At 45.9% G+C, this 18,530-nt stretch overlaps 1 protein-coding gene across 1 annotated transcript in view; it reads left to right on the forward strand.

Moving 5' to 3' along the window:
• MFSD8 (major facilitator superfamily domain containing 8) overlaps window positions 1–18,530 on the forward strand; it is a 193,637-nt gene that overhangs the window by 132,573 nt on the left and 42,534 nt on the right. The window contains exon 8 of the mRNA XM_078676796.1: window positions 9,707–9,815. Coding sequence (XP_078532922.1) covers window positions 9,707–9,815 — 109 coding nt within the window. The remainder of the gene's footprint in view (window positions 1–9,706; window positions 9,816–18,530) is intronic.

The raw sequence follows: 18,530 nt of genomic DNA on the forward strand, positions 1-18,530 counted from the left end.
TAAACAGGTGTCAGAATGACATGTTTGAGTGTATATTACTCATCCAATTATTATCGTAGGCGTTAAATACCTCAGATGTCGTTACATTTTGGCAGGTTAAACCTGCTGAAATTTAACAGAGGAAATTGTGTGGTATTTACTGTATCATGTGGATTTTGGTGCGTTAAACACCAAAATCTGCATGTTAGTCCCCACAAACTCGTGAAAGGTGTTATTTATCACACATGATAAATAAGGTACCCCGTGGTATCGTTATTCATCACATGCAATAAATAGCACCTAAACTCGTAATCAGGGACATAGTGTTTAAAGCTCACTTTCCACTGCATCTTCTGTCTTGACTGTTTTACATTTTGGAGTTGTGCACCTATTTCTTAGAAATCCAGAGTTGGGGTTCTCATTTGTCTCCTTCGTTACACACTTTAAAATGGCACATCTGGAAATACCTGAATGACAAAGGGTGGTAAAGGGTATGTATTCCCTATCCAAAATCTTTCCTTTGATCCTAATCTTGGAAGTACACTATGATTATTCAAGGGAGGCTTCCAGGTTTGAGTTGTCAATTGGCATTAGGTGTGTTAAGGCAATTGTCCTCTCCTTGCTGAGGGTCTCTGCATAATATGCAATACCTATTTTATCAGATTGCTTGAATATATCTGTAGATTAGTCTCCCCTTCTGCATCTTCCAGTATCCCGACAAATCTCAAATGAAACTTTTGTGACCAGATTTCAGTGTTTTCACTCTTATGCTCCAGTTTCTTTTTTGTCTTGATGCAGTCTGTGTATCTTGTCTCGCATCTACTCTTTGCCTGCTCTAATTTGGTTTCCATCTCTGTAAGATCACTTGCACAACTGTCCATTTGTGCTCTTCAGTCTCCCAAAGTGGCTTTGATACTTCTTTCTTCCTTCCACCGAATGTGATGTGTTTTTGTACAGTATCCAATATCTGCTGGAGGATATCGGGAATTAACTAGATCTACTTTTTACAGTTCTTCCAGTTTTATTCAGGTAGTGTTGGAATGTGGATTATTAGTAGGGGTAAGTATGCACCTACCACTAGCAATAAGGCCACCAAGGTCCAATCAAGGTCTCAATACACTAGCCTTTGGCTCCACCCTTGGTAGCTGGATGCGAGCAGGCAGGCTTAATTCAGTAAATGGGTATGTAAAGCATTTAAAAACACCAATACATTGAATAAGTAAGACACACAGCTTCAGCCCACGAACAACGCTCCCCACGACCGCACCAACGCCCCCCACCACCACCCTCAGCGCCTGGACCCAGATCAACACAGAAGACACCATCTGCACGATGAACTCTATCCACTCCGGATCTCCGACCGACCCCTGCCCCCACCACGTCTTCAACAAGGCCGACGCCATCATCGCACCCCACCTGCGGGACATCATCAACACCTCCTTCGACACAGCCACCTTCCCTGAGAGCTGGAAGCACGCCGAACTCAGCGCCCTACTGAAGAAACCAACAGCGGACCCCACCGAACTCAAGAATTACCGCCCCATCTCGCTCCTCCCGTTCCCAGCCAAAGTAATCGAGAAGACCGTCAACAAGCAGCTGGCCGCCTTCCTCGAGACGAATGGATCCCTCGACCCCTCACAGTCAGGCTTCCGAGCCAACCACAGCACCGAGACCGCCCTCATCGCTGCCACCGATGACATCCGAGCCCTGCTGGACAACGGTGAAACAGCGGCCCTCATCCTCCTAGACCTCTCCGCGGCGTTCGACACTGTTTGCCACCACACCCTAGTGCAGCGCCTCAGCGACTTCGGAATCCAGGAGAAGGCACTGGAGTGGATCACCTCCTTCCTCGCTGGAAGGACACAGAGAGTCCGCCTACCACCATTCAGATCGGCAGCCACAGAAGTCATCTGCGGCGTTCCTCAGGGCTCCTCGCTCAGCCCCACCCTCTTCAACGTCTACATGAGCCCCCTGGCGGCCATCGCACGCCAGCACAACCTCAACATCATCTCCTACGCCGACGACACCCAGCTGATCCTCTCCCTGACCAACGACCCCGCCGCCGCCAGAACCAACCTCCACGAAGGGATGAAAGATGTAGCCGAGTGGATGACGACCAGCCGCCTGAAACTGAACTCAGACAAGACGGAAGTCCTCATCCTGGGCTCCTCGCCCTCCGCCTGGGACGACTCCTGGTGGCCCCCCGCCCTGGGCACCGCACCCAAACGGACAGACCACGCACGCAACCTGGGCTTCATCCTGGACTCCTCCCTCTCCGTGACCAGACAAGTCAACGCCGTCTCCGCGTCCTGTTTCAACATCCTGCGCATGCTATGAAAGATTTTCCGGTGGATCCCCACCGAGACCAGGAAGACGGTCACCCAGGCCCTCGTCACCAGCCGACTGGACTACGGCAACGCCCTCTACGCCGGAACCACCGCCAAGCTCCAGAAAAGACTCCAGCGGATCCAGAACGCCTCAGCCAGACTCATCCTCGACATCCCCCGACGCAGCCACATCTCCGGACACCTGAGAGACCTGCACTGGCTTCCCGTCAACAAAAGAATCACCTTCCGTCTCCTCACCCACGCACACAAAGCCCTACACGACCAAGGCCCGAGCTACCTCAACAACCGCCTCAACTTCTACGCTCCCAAACGCCACCTCTGATCGACCAACCACGCCCTCGCCGCCGTCCCCCGCATCCGAAGAGCGACAACAGGAGGAAGGTCCTTCTCCTACCTGGCCGCCAAGACCTGGAACACCCTCCCTACCGACCTCCGCCTGACCCAAGATCACCTCTCCTTCAGGAAGAAGCTCAAGACCTGGCTGTTCGAGCAGTAGCGGCCCCCCACCCCCCCCCAAGCGCCTTGAGACCCTCTGGGTGAGTAGTGCGCTCTATAAATGCCATGATTGATTGATGATTGACACAATAAAAATCCCTCACCAATGTATTTAAATAGGAAATATTGTTATCTTGAAAATGAAATCACAATGACATAAATCCAATATAAGCAACTGAAGATATGAATTTGTAAAGATGAAATACTTTCTAGTGCTTAAAAACATATAGGGCCAACTTGGGACATCTGGTCATGCTTGACCAGGACAGAATCAAAGTTTGAGGCCGACTGCATGAAGCCTTGGTCGGATACACTATGTGGGAATCTCCAATCCAAATGTTACTTTCACACTTAGAAACTTTTCTGGAAGATTTTCTCTTGACTGTGAGCAAGGCACTTCGTCAGGCCAGAATCGCAGCGGGTTCGCCGGCTTGGTTCAGCGGAATCCTCAGGTAATCTCTTGGAAGTCAGAAGCTCCGGAGTTTTCAACAGGATGAGCCTGAAATTCAGTGCCAATGGTAGCTTATGGAGCTAATAATCTACAATGAGGTAAAACCAAATTGGCAGTTTTCCCTCACCAGGGCATATAACACACCTTTTATAATGTCCCTACTTATAGTTACATGCCCCCCACCCTTGGGCACATAGGGATGACTTAAATGTAATAATAAAGTAGATTACCACTTTAGAACTACCTTTAATTCCAAAAGTCGAATTTGCATATAATTTACTTTTAAAGACCGTCTGCAAAGCAGGGCTGCCTTTACAAATTACAGCAGGCAATACAGCAGTGCACCCTCCAGTGCAGGAAATCTACTGGGCCTCTAAACCCTATTAGATTCTAGGGCCTTATAGGTAGTTTGAACCCTACCTTGCCTTAATATATGCGAGGGACTTACAATGGTCTGTCATTGACAATTGTACTTATACCTAATTACCATATTCCTTTTTCATTAGAGGACTTGTCCTGGGTCTGAGCATGTTTAGCAGAGCCCAGGGCACAGTCTGAGTCAGTTACCACCAGTAGCATCATTTTATCTGTGGTTCTGTTCCTCTTACCCGCACACTCACTCTTCTATTGAGTAGCAAAGAAAAAATACAAATGCCTTTTTCTTCACAAATCTCTTCCGATTCTGCTGATTGTTCCATTGAGTCTCACTCTCCTTCTGTTGTTCCTTTAAAAGATGATAACCAATCTACAATAATAGCTGATAATTGCTCATCTTTTTGACCCCTGAATTCAGAATAATCTATTGCATTCAGATATAGGTTTTGGAATTGATTATTCAAGCTTTTTTCTAGTGCAACTTGCCAGTGCCCCCAGGTGCTTTGACTAGCCCTCCTGCTCCATTTGAGTTCTCCCTTGACTTATAATAGTTCATTACCAACCTGAGAAACTAGCCCTCTGTTGTGGGTTTATTATTCCTGTCTAGTCCATAAAGTTGTTGGGTCTTCCTACTCTCTTGTAGGTAACAGAGGGTGGCTGTGTTGTCTGTTTCCCCTCTAGTCAAATCCTTTTTTATTTATCAAGAAGGATGCACATGTAAGTCCTGTTACTCTCAACAGATTTGGTGTTTTGAACTGCTGGCTTGATTAAACCCATGTGAGCTAATTGCTTTCCTGATGCCACAGGGATTTCAGAGATTCACCAACCTTCACCATCTTTATATTCTCATCAGTTTAATTGCAGCTGCCCAATGTCCATCTTTAGCCCACCTGCTTCTCTGACCTAGTTGATTTGACTGTCATCCCCCAGAGCTATTGTGGGAGAGGACAAATCCTTTTGGTTCATTAGAATTCTCTTTTTGGCTAATCTTTCTGTACATTCTTCATCTTCTTCAGGTACAGAATCTCAATCCTCCACATTCAGTTTTCCTCCTTGTCCGTCTTTATTATATATTTGGACAGACGCCGCTCTGTGCTCACCGATGACCTCCCTATATATTTGTTTAGTTGTATCCATGGCGTGGATATTTTTCCTTTCCTTGTTCCTTGGCATTGTATGGCTAGGGCTTGAACTAGAGTTGTTGAGGTCATTGGACTTGGAGGTGCCAAGATTACTTTGAGCAGTTCCTTGATGTAAGATGCTAATAACTCCTCTTCATACCCAGTAGAATATAGTTGGAATAGAATTGTAATAGAGGAGAGTATAGTTATTAATATTAACATTCTTGCCCTTATTATTATGATTTTTAATTCATTCTAGGGAGGCTCTGTCCTTAATCTTCCTCCATTTCTTTAATGATTCCGTCCTCCCACTATCGATAGTATGCATATGACAACATTCTCACTGACTTTTCCTTTCTTTGAAGTGGTTTGAAATGGAAAATAGCTAACTGTGATATTTACATTTGTGGGTCCGTGTCACGTAGGCTGACATAAACATCTGATAGATAAAGATTCGAGATCATAGATCAGAAATGCTATCAGACATGGGGGTTCCAAACAAGAGGGTCTCTTGTTTTTTTGCTCTTTCTGCGGTAATTTATTATTCGAAGAACTAATGTGTACATGACCAGAGCAAAGATCATTGTAGCTAGTTTGTAGCCCTGCACCTATTTTGTATTTCAAAGGACTGTAACTTACTGGCAATAAATACCCTGCTCTCATCTTTTCTCATCCATACCTCCCTGCTACGTTCACACTCTAACCTACTCTACTCGCGTGTCCCATCCATTTTGGGTTAACTTGCTTCCTGTTAACTCATGCCCTATCCATTATCTTGCTCCTATTCACACCATCACCCTGCAGCCACGTACCCCTCTTCTTCCCCACCCATTCAGTCGCTCTCCCCACATCTGCTCTGACAAGCCTCATCTACTCTCAAACAGATTTCACTTTACTACCTCGTCCTCACCATCTCCATTTGTAAACTCATAATAGTAATTAGAGGTTTTCAAACAAATTAAACCTTATAATTGTAAGAATTGAAAATTCTAGAATTAGGAACTCTGCATACATTTTCCATTTTTGTCACACATTCCTTAAAACCGAACTGAAGGTTATATCTGTCCCTTTTTGTGACAAGAGTGTTCTGTATTGCTCTTTTGGTATATTTAGCTGTATTATATTTGTATAAGGCTTTTCTCAGTTAATTGCAACAGAGTACCACTAATTCACCCCAGCGGATAACAAGGGTGGCAAAGGTAATGTGCTTCTCCAATCTCCCTTAGCCCTGTCAATCTGAGGCCTTCTATCCTCCTTCAGCATTACCCTTAGGGTGTACCATTGGTTGGAGGGTCCTCAGAAAACAGCACCTGAAGCAAAAGGCATCTCCTATTTGGGCCTTCTTGACCTCACAGCCGAATCACCCGCTACTAAGGTAACCTACCCACATCATGTGCCTCACACATATTACAGCATTCCCCTTACACAATCTCAAACCCAGACTTCTTCTGCACATCACTGCTGTTCCATTGACACACCCACATTTCACTTAAAGCACCCACACATACCTCCTAGAGTATAACTGTCCAGCTCAGACCCGCAGGTAATCGTGCTAAGAATAAATATCTGACATGGCAATGCATAAATGACCTGGGTGCAGACTTTATCACAGAAACGTGGCTCAGACCCTCATTCACAAGCATCCTTGATGTCCTCATACCCGGAAGGCTACAAAATCCAAAATCTTGCACAGACCGCACTCATGTGACGAAGGAAGACTGGCTGTCCTCTTCAAGCTTTCCCGACCCTCCTGTAACCATACAACTCTGACGTCAGTTGAGCTGCTCCTCTACCATTTATCCCTGAGCATCATGCCTCAGCCTCCTCTCTATCAACAGACACTCTCTGGTCCAACAAGAACTAAGCCAAAGAAATATTGGACCTCATCATCTCTGCTTCCAGTCTGCACTACCCTCGTACTTCCTCAGCAACTTCAACCTTCCCTGTGCCTCATGCACCAAGATGATGAAAGAACTTCTTAACACACTCCTCAAAATTCTGGATCTCAATTACCACATCATCAAACTCACGGACTACATATGGAACACCCTTAAACTCATTGCGTCCGTCTCACCCTCAAACCTCTCCAAGTGCCTTACTGCTCTTTCAAAGACTTTGCCATTGACACCCTTCAAAATGGACTCCACAACCTCACAAAGACGTTACCGCTATCATTAGATGTTAACACATGACCTAATGCCACCATCAGAAGGGGGAATATTCCCCAGACCCCATGCTTTTTTGAGAACCCCGTGCTTGTGCTTCAGAATCTATTGATACATACTGAAGGACGCCTCTTTATTAAAGACGAAGCAGATGGTTGATAAAATCACTAGTTGGTGCCATATGCTGGCGCTTCCATCTTTTCTTTTTCCCTGAGAGCATTTTTTTTCAACTTCTAAACAGGTGCTAGTAACAACTGGGGCCCACAAAGATTTGGAACCCGGTCCCTATAAACTTCCGACACTACGGCCTCACTCAAAGAACTCTGCTCAGCCTACAGATATCTTATTAACTGATTGAAGCCTCCTGCTACAGAATAACACCCTAAAGCAACCTGTCACATGGGCTCTCACCCCTGTATGTACAAAGGCGATGTGATTACATGTTACGTGTCATATGTTGTAAGTGTAAAAAAAAAGAAACAAAGAAAAAAAAAAAAGAAACAAAGCTTTCATCAAGGCTGTCCTGCATTACATCAAACTACTCCCTGACGCTTCATTCTCACAATCAGTTGGCAAGTTTAACACAGTCAACCATTTCTCATAGAAACTGTGCAAAATGAGCTCCCACTTCAACAACATGAGGCAGAAATCCAAGCCCCCTACAATCCTGCATCACTTAATCTTTTCAGCCTCCCACGCACACCAAAATGACATAAGTACTACACCCAAAGCCAACTTCTATGAAGACAGTAGACTGCCCTCGTTCACCAGGAAGTCTCTTCATCGAGATGCTTTTTACAGTCCCCTAAGCATTGTTAATGCCTCACTCTGCTAATGAACTTTCCTGGACGAACACCAAACAGGAGAGATTCTCAATTTGCTGTAAAAAAAAACGTAATTTGACCTAGATTACCTCGCCGACTACCATCCATCCATATTTATTTCTCGGGAAAAAGGTGTTGTGAAGCAGTCGCCATCCTCCTGCGGTTCAGATCCTAATGAATAACCTGCAGCAGCTCTCCCAGTTACACTTAAGACCCAGCTGCAGCACTTAGACAGATGCCCTTTTCTTTAATGACAAAAATGACCCGTCTTCTGATTCTACTTCAGCTCTTACCTACCTTCCACAGTTTCAACCACCAAGCATTGATCAGAAACTTGGAACCATGCATGGGTTTTGCTGACCATGCCCTGTCTAATTTCACCCTTTTCCCTTGGCATCCTTCATCTGCTCACGATGAAGATCCAAGAAGGTCCCCATCTCCTGCAGCGTCCCTCAAGGATTCATCCACTCTACCTAGCATCTTCAACCTTTATATGGAACCTCTGGGAACTATAGTTGTATTGATAGCATCGGCATCTGTCCGTGCACGGTCGACACACAACTTTATCACGAAACCACTAAGAACTTGCGTACTCCAAATCTGTCCTAAAGATAAACCGATGACAAAACGCTTACATTGCACTAGATGAGCCTACTACTAAAAGTAGTTTGACACATTCTCACTACATAGCCATGTATCAGGCTGCTGCTTTCTTCAGCTGGTTCATGGATCGGAGAACGTGTTCACGCCTATAATTATTGCCCTTGTCACTGTTTAAATAGATCACATAAACAAGCTAAATGTACGCATGCTTTTGACTCCCAGAAAAACAATCCAAATCCGGCTGGTTGCTGCATGAGCGCGAGGTCCCACAACTGTGGCAGTGTTGAGCCTTAGTATAGGCGAGGTTTTCACTTGGCAAAGACCCTACTCGTTGTAAATTGTAATTACCCAACAGTGTGTGTGTGTGTGGTGAAGATATTTCCATGAATGTCCCATGTGCAACATTCCGTCCATCATTTTGTGTATTTTGCTGTTTACCCTATGTGGGAAGGGTATGCCCAGATGTGGGTCCCGTGCTCATTATGCCACTGGTGTCAATCTATCCTGGCTGAAGACGGCTGATAGCCAGAAACCAGTCCTAGGATGCTTGATTCCAGTCCAGGGAAGACATGACTTGGCAGTTCTGGCTGAACTGTTCCCATGAGGCACATGGTCAAGACTGATTTGCGTATGGCCATGTCTGAACTGGGGTGGCTTGGTGAGCAAAATAACGATGAATTAAACCCAGATCTGTGACTGGGGGGTGAATGTTTTGCCATTGTGCAACATTCCATCCATCATCTTGTGTATTTTGCTGTTCACCCTATGTGGGAAGGGTATGCCCAGACGTGGGTCCCGTGCTCACTATGCCACTGGAGTCAAGCTATTCTGGCTGAAGACGGCTGATAGCCTGAAACCGGTCCTAGGATGCTTGATTCCGTCCAGGGAAGACATGACTTGGCAGTTCGGGCTGGACTGTTCCCATGAGGGACAGGGTCAAGACTGATTTGCATATGGCCATGTCTGAACTGGGGTGGCTTGGTGAGCAAAATAACGATGGATTAAACCCATATCTGTGACTGGGGGTGAATGTTTTGCCAGTGTGCAACATTCCGTCCATCATCTTGTGTGGTATGCTGTCCCATGTAATTCACCACCTGGCAATTGCTTCAAGATACTTTATGACACAGAGAAAGAAGGGACACTGATTTTCTTTATGAAGTAATCAATACGTATCCTTTCTCTCTGTCATTTAATTTATGAAATGCTATTATGGATTGCATTTTAAGATCTTGAGATGCTCGGTTTCCTTGTACATCTTTTATACACTATTCTAAACAGCATTAATGATTGTTGTTGTAGTTTCCTTGCCATATATAATTTCATGTTTATTTCTTTTTGACAGATAACAGTGAAATGGTCGGTGGTTTTCAGGGGACAATTGACCAGGTTGCTGTGGTTGCATCGAACATCCTGTTCTTTGTTGTCTTGTTTGTGTTTGCCATCTTTGAAACGTAAGTTTAGTTTCTACATTTTATAGTATCATTAATGAAATATTGGGCCTTGGTCAAAATCTCTGAATGTCTTCTGAATTAATAATCATTACTCACCAATAATGCACTCGGATATATTTGCAGTTCGTTGTTGGGGACTGAGAGGCTAAAGCCTAAAAATATGAAGCAAATAGAAGCAGGTTTTCAAGGACACTGGATTATGTGTGCATTTAAAGGACCAAAACAAGGAGATTTTGAATTCAACTTCTAGTGGGAGTGTGAAAAATATGAAATTACCCATATATATTTATAATATAGTGGAACCACATAATTTATAAGGCAGTGATTTAAGATATTTTTATTACATCTCAAAGTAGGTCTGCATGTATAGGGACATAAATGGCTCCAATGCACAGTATATCATAGAGGGGCGGGGATAGCAAAAGAGTGCTGCACATAACAGAGGGAGCTGGCATATCAAGACAGTATACCTGATAGAAGGGGGTTTTCTTAACACTTTACTGCTGGGGCTTCCCATCTACCCCCCCTCCATCATCCCCATCTCAACCAACCTGTCCCACCCCTCCCATCAGCGCTGAGCCCTTTTTAGGTCTCACCTATGTAGCGCGCATGCGCTGCATAGGAGGGCCTTTAGCCGTCGCTCTGCTCATTTACAAGCTCGCACTCGTGCTTGTGGCCTCATCCACCTTGCAGGACTGAGCAGGGGCGCGCCACAAGCACAAGTGTAGTGCTTGAAAATGAGCAGACTGCGCACACACACACGCCTCTCTCCTCGCCCACACATGTTATTTTTACTTGTTCTGTGTTTTAGCTATTTACCTGAGCTTTGTTTATTTGGTTTTGCCATCTGCCGATTGAGCCTGCTTCACACTGATAGATTTTCGAGGTGAACTTTTTTTTCAAGACTTGAAATGAGAGCTCCTTTGTTTGCATGCAGCAGGACGTGGTGCTGGCACCTTATGAAATCACAGCGCCTGCTATTCTGCGGCATTTTGAGCATTACATTCTTAACTGCTCGGGGTATGATGATACGGTTGGCTGATCGGCAGCAGGGTCTATTGATCCTACCCAGGCCATGCGGGCTGCTGTTAACAAATTAATCTTGGGAGTCCACCACAACCACGTCCACCACCACCACCACGTCCACCACCACCACCATGTCCACCACCACCACCATGTCCACCACCACCACCATGTCCACCACCACCACGTCCACCACCACCATGTCCACCACCACCACATCCATCACGTCCACCACCACGTCCACCACCAAGTCCACTACCTCGTCCACCACTACGTCCACCACCACATCCACCACCACATCCACCACCACATCCACCACCACATCCACCACCACATCCACCACCAGGTCCACCACCACCATGTCTATCACCACATCCTCAATCGCCACGTCCACCACTACCACCTCCACCACTACCACGTCCACCACCAACACGTCTACCACCACATCCACCACCACGTCCAGCACCACCACGTCCACCACCACCACGTCCACCACCACCACGTCCACCACCACCACGTCCACCACCACCACGTCCACCACCACCACCATGTCCACCACCACCATACCCACCACCACCACCATGTCCACCACCACTATGTCCATCACCACGTCCATCCCCACGTCCACCACCACGTCCACCACCACTACATTCACCACCACGTCCACCACCACTACATTGACCACCACATCCACCACCACCACATTCACTACCACATCCACCACCACCACCACATCCACCATCACGTCCACCAACACGTCCACCACCATCTCATCCACCACCACATCATCCACCACCACATCATCCACCACCACATCATCCACCACCACATCATCCACCACCACATCCACCACCACCACGTCCACCACCACCACGTCCACCACCACCACATCCACCACCACTGTCAGGACCCTAACAGCTGCTCATGCTCTTTGCAGCGTCAAATCAGGCAAGACATGTCAAGGAGACTTTAACACCTACTCATGGTCCGACCTGGTGAGGCACAGGAGAACTAAGATGGCCGTCCACGTGCCCACGGCACGGTATGGGTTAGCAGTCTAGTCTCCTGAACAAAGCTGTGGGAAAGACTAGGTGATGCGCGAGTGCTCTTTCAACTGCGCACTTCACCTCAGCCAGAAACCTGTGAGGATGTTCGGAGTACACCGCTGAGTGAAGGAATACCCTAGTCATGTTTCATTAGAAATTACCCGTGAACTGTTCAGTTGAGGAGTAGTTGAAAGGGTGACTCGGCGCGTACATCCAAGCGCGAGTCGGCAATTCAGCAGAGCAGGCAAATTTAAGTAGACTCGGCGCATTTAATCCCAGCGAGAGTCGGTAATACATTCAGAGACATATTAGAGTTGTAAAGAAGGCAGAAGAGGAAAAGCGCCGTTCGTTTGAAGAGAAGAGTGTCGGCATTTCGGGAGCGCTGTGAGAGGCTGTTATCGAAGTCAGAGCACCTTCTGAGGAGCAGCACAACTAAAAAGAGCTAAGTGAAAACTCAAGTAATTTAGTAGTGAAAGTATTTCGAACTTACCTGAGTAGAGTTTACTGTGGATATTAAAAGCCTGAAAGTAAAAGTGAACACAAGGAGAAATTAACAGTATCCAGAGGGAATTCGCTACAGAAATGTTCAGTCAATTTAAATAATACTTACCAAGAGTGTTGAAATCTGCGACTACGTTCGCAACCTGCAAGAATAAGAACAGAGTCTAAGAAGTGGTCGCAGATAGAGGCAGCACAAGAATGTACAGAAAGAGATAAACAGAACCCACATTAGAGGACCACTCTTCCAGTTAGTGAAGTAAGTGCACTTACTTAAAATTAACCATTAGAGATAGTGTAGATAAATGAGAATTGGGTACTAATATGTTATTTACTTTAAATTAGTAACAACTAATCAGAAGAGGAAGCTAGAACGCCAACTAAGAAGCAGAAGAGAAGCAAAAGTCCAGCATAGACAGGGTGGGTGAGAAATATAAATATATATCAGTCTGAAGAGTAGATCCAGAAAGGAATAAAGTTAGTAGTTACTAAATGGTGTGTTAATTTACAGGTTCCATAGAACAAAACAGAACACGTCTGCAAGTGACTGACAGAAGGAACCAAGTCTGGACCAGTCTCTTCTTTGTTTGTTATTTTATCCAATTCCCCCGTCCCTTAAGGTAATGATTTGGAGATTCTGTTAAAAGATCTCCTAGCATTGCTAAGAGGGATTTGGGACCTAGCATCTCTGTTCCCGTGCAAGAACCGGTAAGCCTATATAATAACCAACTTGAAGTTCTGACAACCACCCCCACCACGTCCACCTCCACCACCACGTCCACCACCACCAACCGTGACAGGTAAAGTGTCACTGGAGGGCAGGGATAATGGAGTATCAACCCCGGCTGTACATGGGACATTTAAGGATGCATTTGGTGCGAGAAGACGGGAATAGGGGCTAGAAGTATTACACCAGACCCAATATACATTTTGAAGAGGCGCAATGTCACAGGGGCTCCTATAAAAGCACTTGCAGCATCTCAACCTCACAGTGGCATACCTGCACGAGCCACTCATTCAAAACAAGCATTGGTATAGCAAATAGGTCTCGCCTTTGGGACCTTATAAGTCTTTAGCCATGCAACACTTGACGTTGTTTCACCAAAGATATTGTGCTGGATAACTAAACACTTTCAAGGTCCCAAAAGGCAAGACCTATTAGCTATGCCAATGCTTGTTTGTCTATTTGGGGGTAAGTGCGCTTTGGGCTCCATACTTATTTCCACATAGGTTATCCATGTCAATTCAATTCAAAAGACCTTTATTCGAATTTCATAAAATCCATAAAAGTACAACATAAAAACAAATAGTACCATTTCATAATATAGATCAATTTACAGTGAACATAATCAAGGAAATTTTTACAGCTCTCATAGATCAAATTTTCAGGGATTTTTCCATCATTTTACGTACGCGAGATATCAGTCTTAAGAAAGTGCTTGTGCGAAAGGTTAGTTCATCTGTATCCAGTGAAAGCAACAATAAATAAGACTCCCCGAAGGAGAGCGGTCTTCTTTTTCTAAAGTATGGGGTTAAAAACCAGTTAATATACTTTAAATAAAATTGACAGAAAAATAGGAAGTGCAAATCATTCTGTGTACTTATACCATCGCACGGACATGAGTTATAATGTGCTGTATGACAATAACCCAAAGGGAAACCCCAATAAAATTTTTACAGAGCCCGCCCTGAGGCAGAATAACAGTGATCTTTCCCAGTTGGTCATGGGGAGAGTGAGGTAGGATGGAAGTGGTTGTCTGCACAATTCATTCTCCATGTATGTCGCAACGGTGGGTTTAAGTATTTCCCTTCCCATTCTCTCCGAGTTGTAAAATGCATATAAAGCTTGTTTGACCTCGTTCTTATCTTTAGGCTCAATCCTAGATGGGTCAGAGAAAAGATCTCCCCTGCCCACGGCATGCAATGTCTTTGAAACTCCCGCAAGCCAGGGGATGGCTAAGCCCTTTTCGCATTTGAGACAATCTTTTATGATGTCCTGTGTTAGGGCAGCTGAATTGTTCCTCTAGATCCTAATCCAGCATAGAGCTGGTCTAGTTCTGATAAAATCACATGTATAAGGAAGGTTTAATTCCTTATGGCAAATGAACTCAGAGGATGAGATAGGGGCGCCCAGCAATCTTCTACAGAACCGATTTTCCTCTCGTTGAATGCTGGGACTTGTCCCTAAACCCCAAACCTCTGCCCCGTATGTTGCTACAGGTACACACTGTAGCCTAAAATGTTTTAAAATAGCTCTAGTGGCGCCTATTTTCTTTGGGCGTGACAAGCTCAAAATAGAATTGGTGGCCTTCGAGAACTTGCCCATGGCGTGGGCCAAATGCCCATTCCATGAGCCGTTCGTAGCGAAAACCAAACCTAAATACGGAAAGGTGTTCACAGATTCTAGTTTATCTGTCCCTACATGTATAGTATTGAGCTTCCGCTTCCCATGCCCACATGCCATGATAAAAGATTTTTTAAAATTCACGCGCAGATCTAAACCCTCCATATATTGAACAAAAGTTTTAATAAGTAAACAGAGGGCATTAGGTGTGCGGCTCATAAGAACCGCATCATCTGCGTATAATAAAACAGGTAATAGTTGTCCCTGGATAATTGGCACATCTGTAGTCACTTGTTTTAGAGATTTAGCTAGGCCGTTGATATAAATAATAAAAAGCAGGGGGGCTAAAACGTACCCCTGTCTTACCCCTCTACCTATTTTAATAGGACCTGATACTTCCCCACCTGTCCCGATCCTGACCTGTGCCTTAAGGTCAGTGTGGAGATAGGCCAGGAAATTAACACGAGCTTCGTCCAGTCCATAGTCCAAAAGGATGGACCATAGTTTGGATCTATTGACTAGATCGAAAGCGGATGAAAGATCCATGAATGCAAGGTAAATCGGGGACGATCGAGCAATGTTATACGTGTCAACTATTATCTTCAAATTCAAACATTGCTCCTCCGTGCCCACCCTGCTCCTGAATCCCATCTGACAGGGGTCCAATAAGTCTCTATCTTCTATCCACTCCAAGATCCTGTTATAAAGGACTCGCCCCAGGATTTTTAATGTGTTGTCCAGGAGTGAGATAGGACGATAATTGGCCGGGTCTGATCTGTCGCCCTTTTTAAAAATTGGGACTATGGTGCTCATAGACCAAGTATCAGGCATGGGCACAGAAGGCAGACTATTAAAAACAACATTAAGAAGAATCAGTGCCCATAAATCCGGACTAAACTTAATAACATCAATGGGGAGTCCATCAGGACCCGGAGCCTTGTTGCCAAGGCTCTGGCTGATGGCTATTTCTACCTCATGGAGGCCAAACTGTAAACAGCACAGTTGACCAGGAACAAAGCTTGTTGTTATCTCTCTTGGTGAAGCATATATTATTGAAAATTGGGCTTCCCAAACATTGCTGGTTATATTACAGCTAATTGGATTTAATTGTTTGCCCATATCTCGTATTTTCCTGACGGCAGTCCAGAAGGGGCCACTGCTCTTTTGATTTTCACTTCCAACCAGTGTCTCCCACTGCTCCGTCAGTAATGCAGCTTTCCGTTCAGCCATTTTAAGTTTTTAGTGTTTCCTGGCCAGCTGTACCTCTACTATGCATCTGGGTTTTGCTAGTTAGTGCCTTACGTAATGCCCTATGTTCGAGGCATGTGGGCTGCTGAATTCATATCTGTGCATAGATCGCCGCCTAGTGTTGGGTCCGGATGATTGCACATTGTTGTCCTGGAAGAGTCTTCGAAGTATCACGAGATAGGTGGCTCCTCCCCTGGACTACAGTGCGCATGGGCATCCTCTCCATCCTCAGATTGTTTTTTTCCGCATTGGGTTCGGATGTACTTTTCTTTACTCAAGTTCGGAAACTTTTTCTAAAGGCCAAAAGGCCTTCGGGGTCGTCGGTATTGTTATTTCGTTCGGTGCCGAGTACGTGTTCCAGTCGTCGATGGAACGGAGCCCGTTCAAACGATGCCCCCTTTGCATTTCTAAATACCCACACATCGATGTACACCCGGTGTGTAACAAGTGCCTATCTCCGGAGCACATTGAGGCCAACTGCCTACCTTGTGCTCGATTCAGATCAAAGAAGACGCTTAGACTTCGAAGCGAAGCGCGGCAGACGATGACAAGGCCAGCGCCCGACCAGGTGAATATCTTCCACGAAGAAGACGACGAGGTCGTCAAGACTAAGGATCCAGAACAGCGGTCAGATCCCGGTTCGGAGCATGACTCCAACTATTATGAGGACGAGGAAGGAAGTGTCGAGAATGAAAACGTCGTCGAGGTAAGGGACGACGCATCGGCCATCGGAGCCGTAGATGACGACTCGAGCGATGAACCAGGCCCAACAATGAATACAGGGCCCGGTACGGACACGGAAAGACTTCCAAGGGCTCAGGTCGAGGCATTAGCCAAGATCATACTGAAGATTCTATAGCCCCGCGTCTCGGCCCGGCTAAGAATTTTATCACGCGAGCCATCGGTCGAAAGACTTCCAAGGGCTCAGGTCGAGGCATTAGCCAAGATCATACTGAAGATTCTATAGCCCCGCGTCTCGGCCCGGCTAAGAATTTTATCACGCGAGCCATCGGTCGAACGTTCCCAGTCACTGGGTAAATCGAAACTGAAAGCCGTGGAGTCGAAAACGAAACCGAAACTGCTGGAGACAGTCTTCGGATCGAAGAGTTCGGATCCATCGGGTTCGACGAAGAAAAAGAGTGTCGACAACCCTGCGGGGTTACAAATAAAGAGTGTCGACCCGAAGATCGGTACGCTGAAGTCCGTATCCAAAGTCAGGCACGTCGAGCCCACGAGGTCGACGTCGACTGACAGCGACACAAACAAGGGACTCGAGTCTCGGACGGGTCTCGATCCGAAGCAACGAGTCGACAGGCCACAGTTCGTCAAAGGCCTCGAGCAGAAGTCCAAGACCGGCTCGAAGGACCACGTCGAGTCGAGGCAAAAGGCGGCACCTACAACACAACAGGCGCCTAAGTCAACACAAGGCCAACCACGTATTGGCGAAAAGACAAAGTCGGTCGGACCGATATCGACACCAGCCCCGAAGAAGGTCAGTCAGTCGACAAATACAACACCACCGATAAAATTCGGACTGCCCCCGACGGCACGGCCTAAGGCGCTCGATCCGAAGACAGGGATCGAAACGTCTAAAAAGGTGTCATTGGGGAAAAGAAGTCATTCTCTGGAAGAGGACGTTGTGTACCAAGAGCCCTCCTATGACGAACAGGCAAAACTGCATATCGACTCAGACACAGGCAGACTTACAATTTATCAGAGGAAGATCAGGTCGGAAACTCCTCTTGAGACATATAAAATTCCACTCAAAAAGAAAAGGGATTCTTCCACATCACCTGTCCTTTTTGAGACTATAAGTTACCATGGCCAAGACACCTCTGCATACTCACCCACACGCTATGATGAGGATGTGGAGTATGACTACAATGATGTGGAAATGCATGCTGACCCAATTGAAGAACACTTTCTCTTTGACCCTTTTTCCAGTTCAGAGAAATCAGTCAAAACATTGCCAATGTTGAAAGGTGTCCTTAACACCCAGGAGACATTTTCAAAGAAACCACAAGAGCAAGGGTTCTTAACCCCAGAATCGAAAGGAAATACAGGCCGGCACCTGTGGACCCTACATATATTAAGGGACAGCTGCCATTAGACTCTTTGGTGGTATCAAATGCTCGTAAGCGTGCCAACTCACAAACAACTGGTAATGCTCCTCCTCCAGACAAGGAGTCCAAGATATTAGAAGCTTCTGGAAAAAGGGTGGCTGCTCAAGCAGCTAATATATGGAGAATTTCTAATGCACAAGCGCTATTAGCCAGATATGATAGGGCTCATTATGACACACTAGAGCAACTGCTACAACATTTGCATGATGCCTACAAGGAGGGAGCAGAGACACTGATACAAGAGGGTAAACTCATATCTAACGCATCTATTAAATGTGCGCTAGACGCAGCAGACACCGCAGCCAGGAGGGCCATCAATAAAAGTGTCATGCTCAGGAGACATGCTTGGTTACGCATCTCGGGGTTCAAACCTGAGATTCAAACTACATTATTAAATCAGCCTGTGAACCCTAATTATTTATTTGGTCCAGAT

Source organism: Lissotriton helveticus, chromosome 2_1, assembly GCF_964261635.1.
Source record: "Lissotriton helveticus chromosome 2_1, aLisHel1.1, whole genome shotgun sequence".
In the NCBI taxonomy this organism is placed as follows: domain Eukaryota; kingdom Metazoa; phylum Chordata; class Amphibia; order Caudata; family Salamandridae; genus Lissotriton; species Lissotriton helveticus.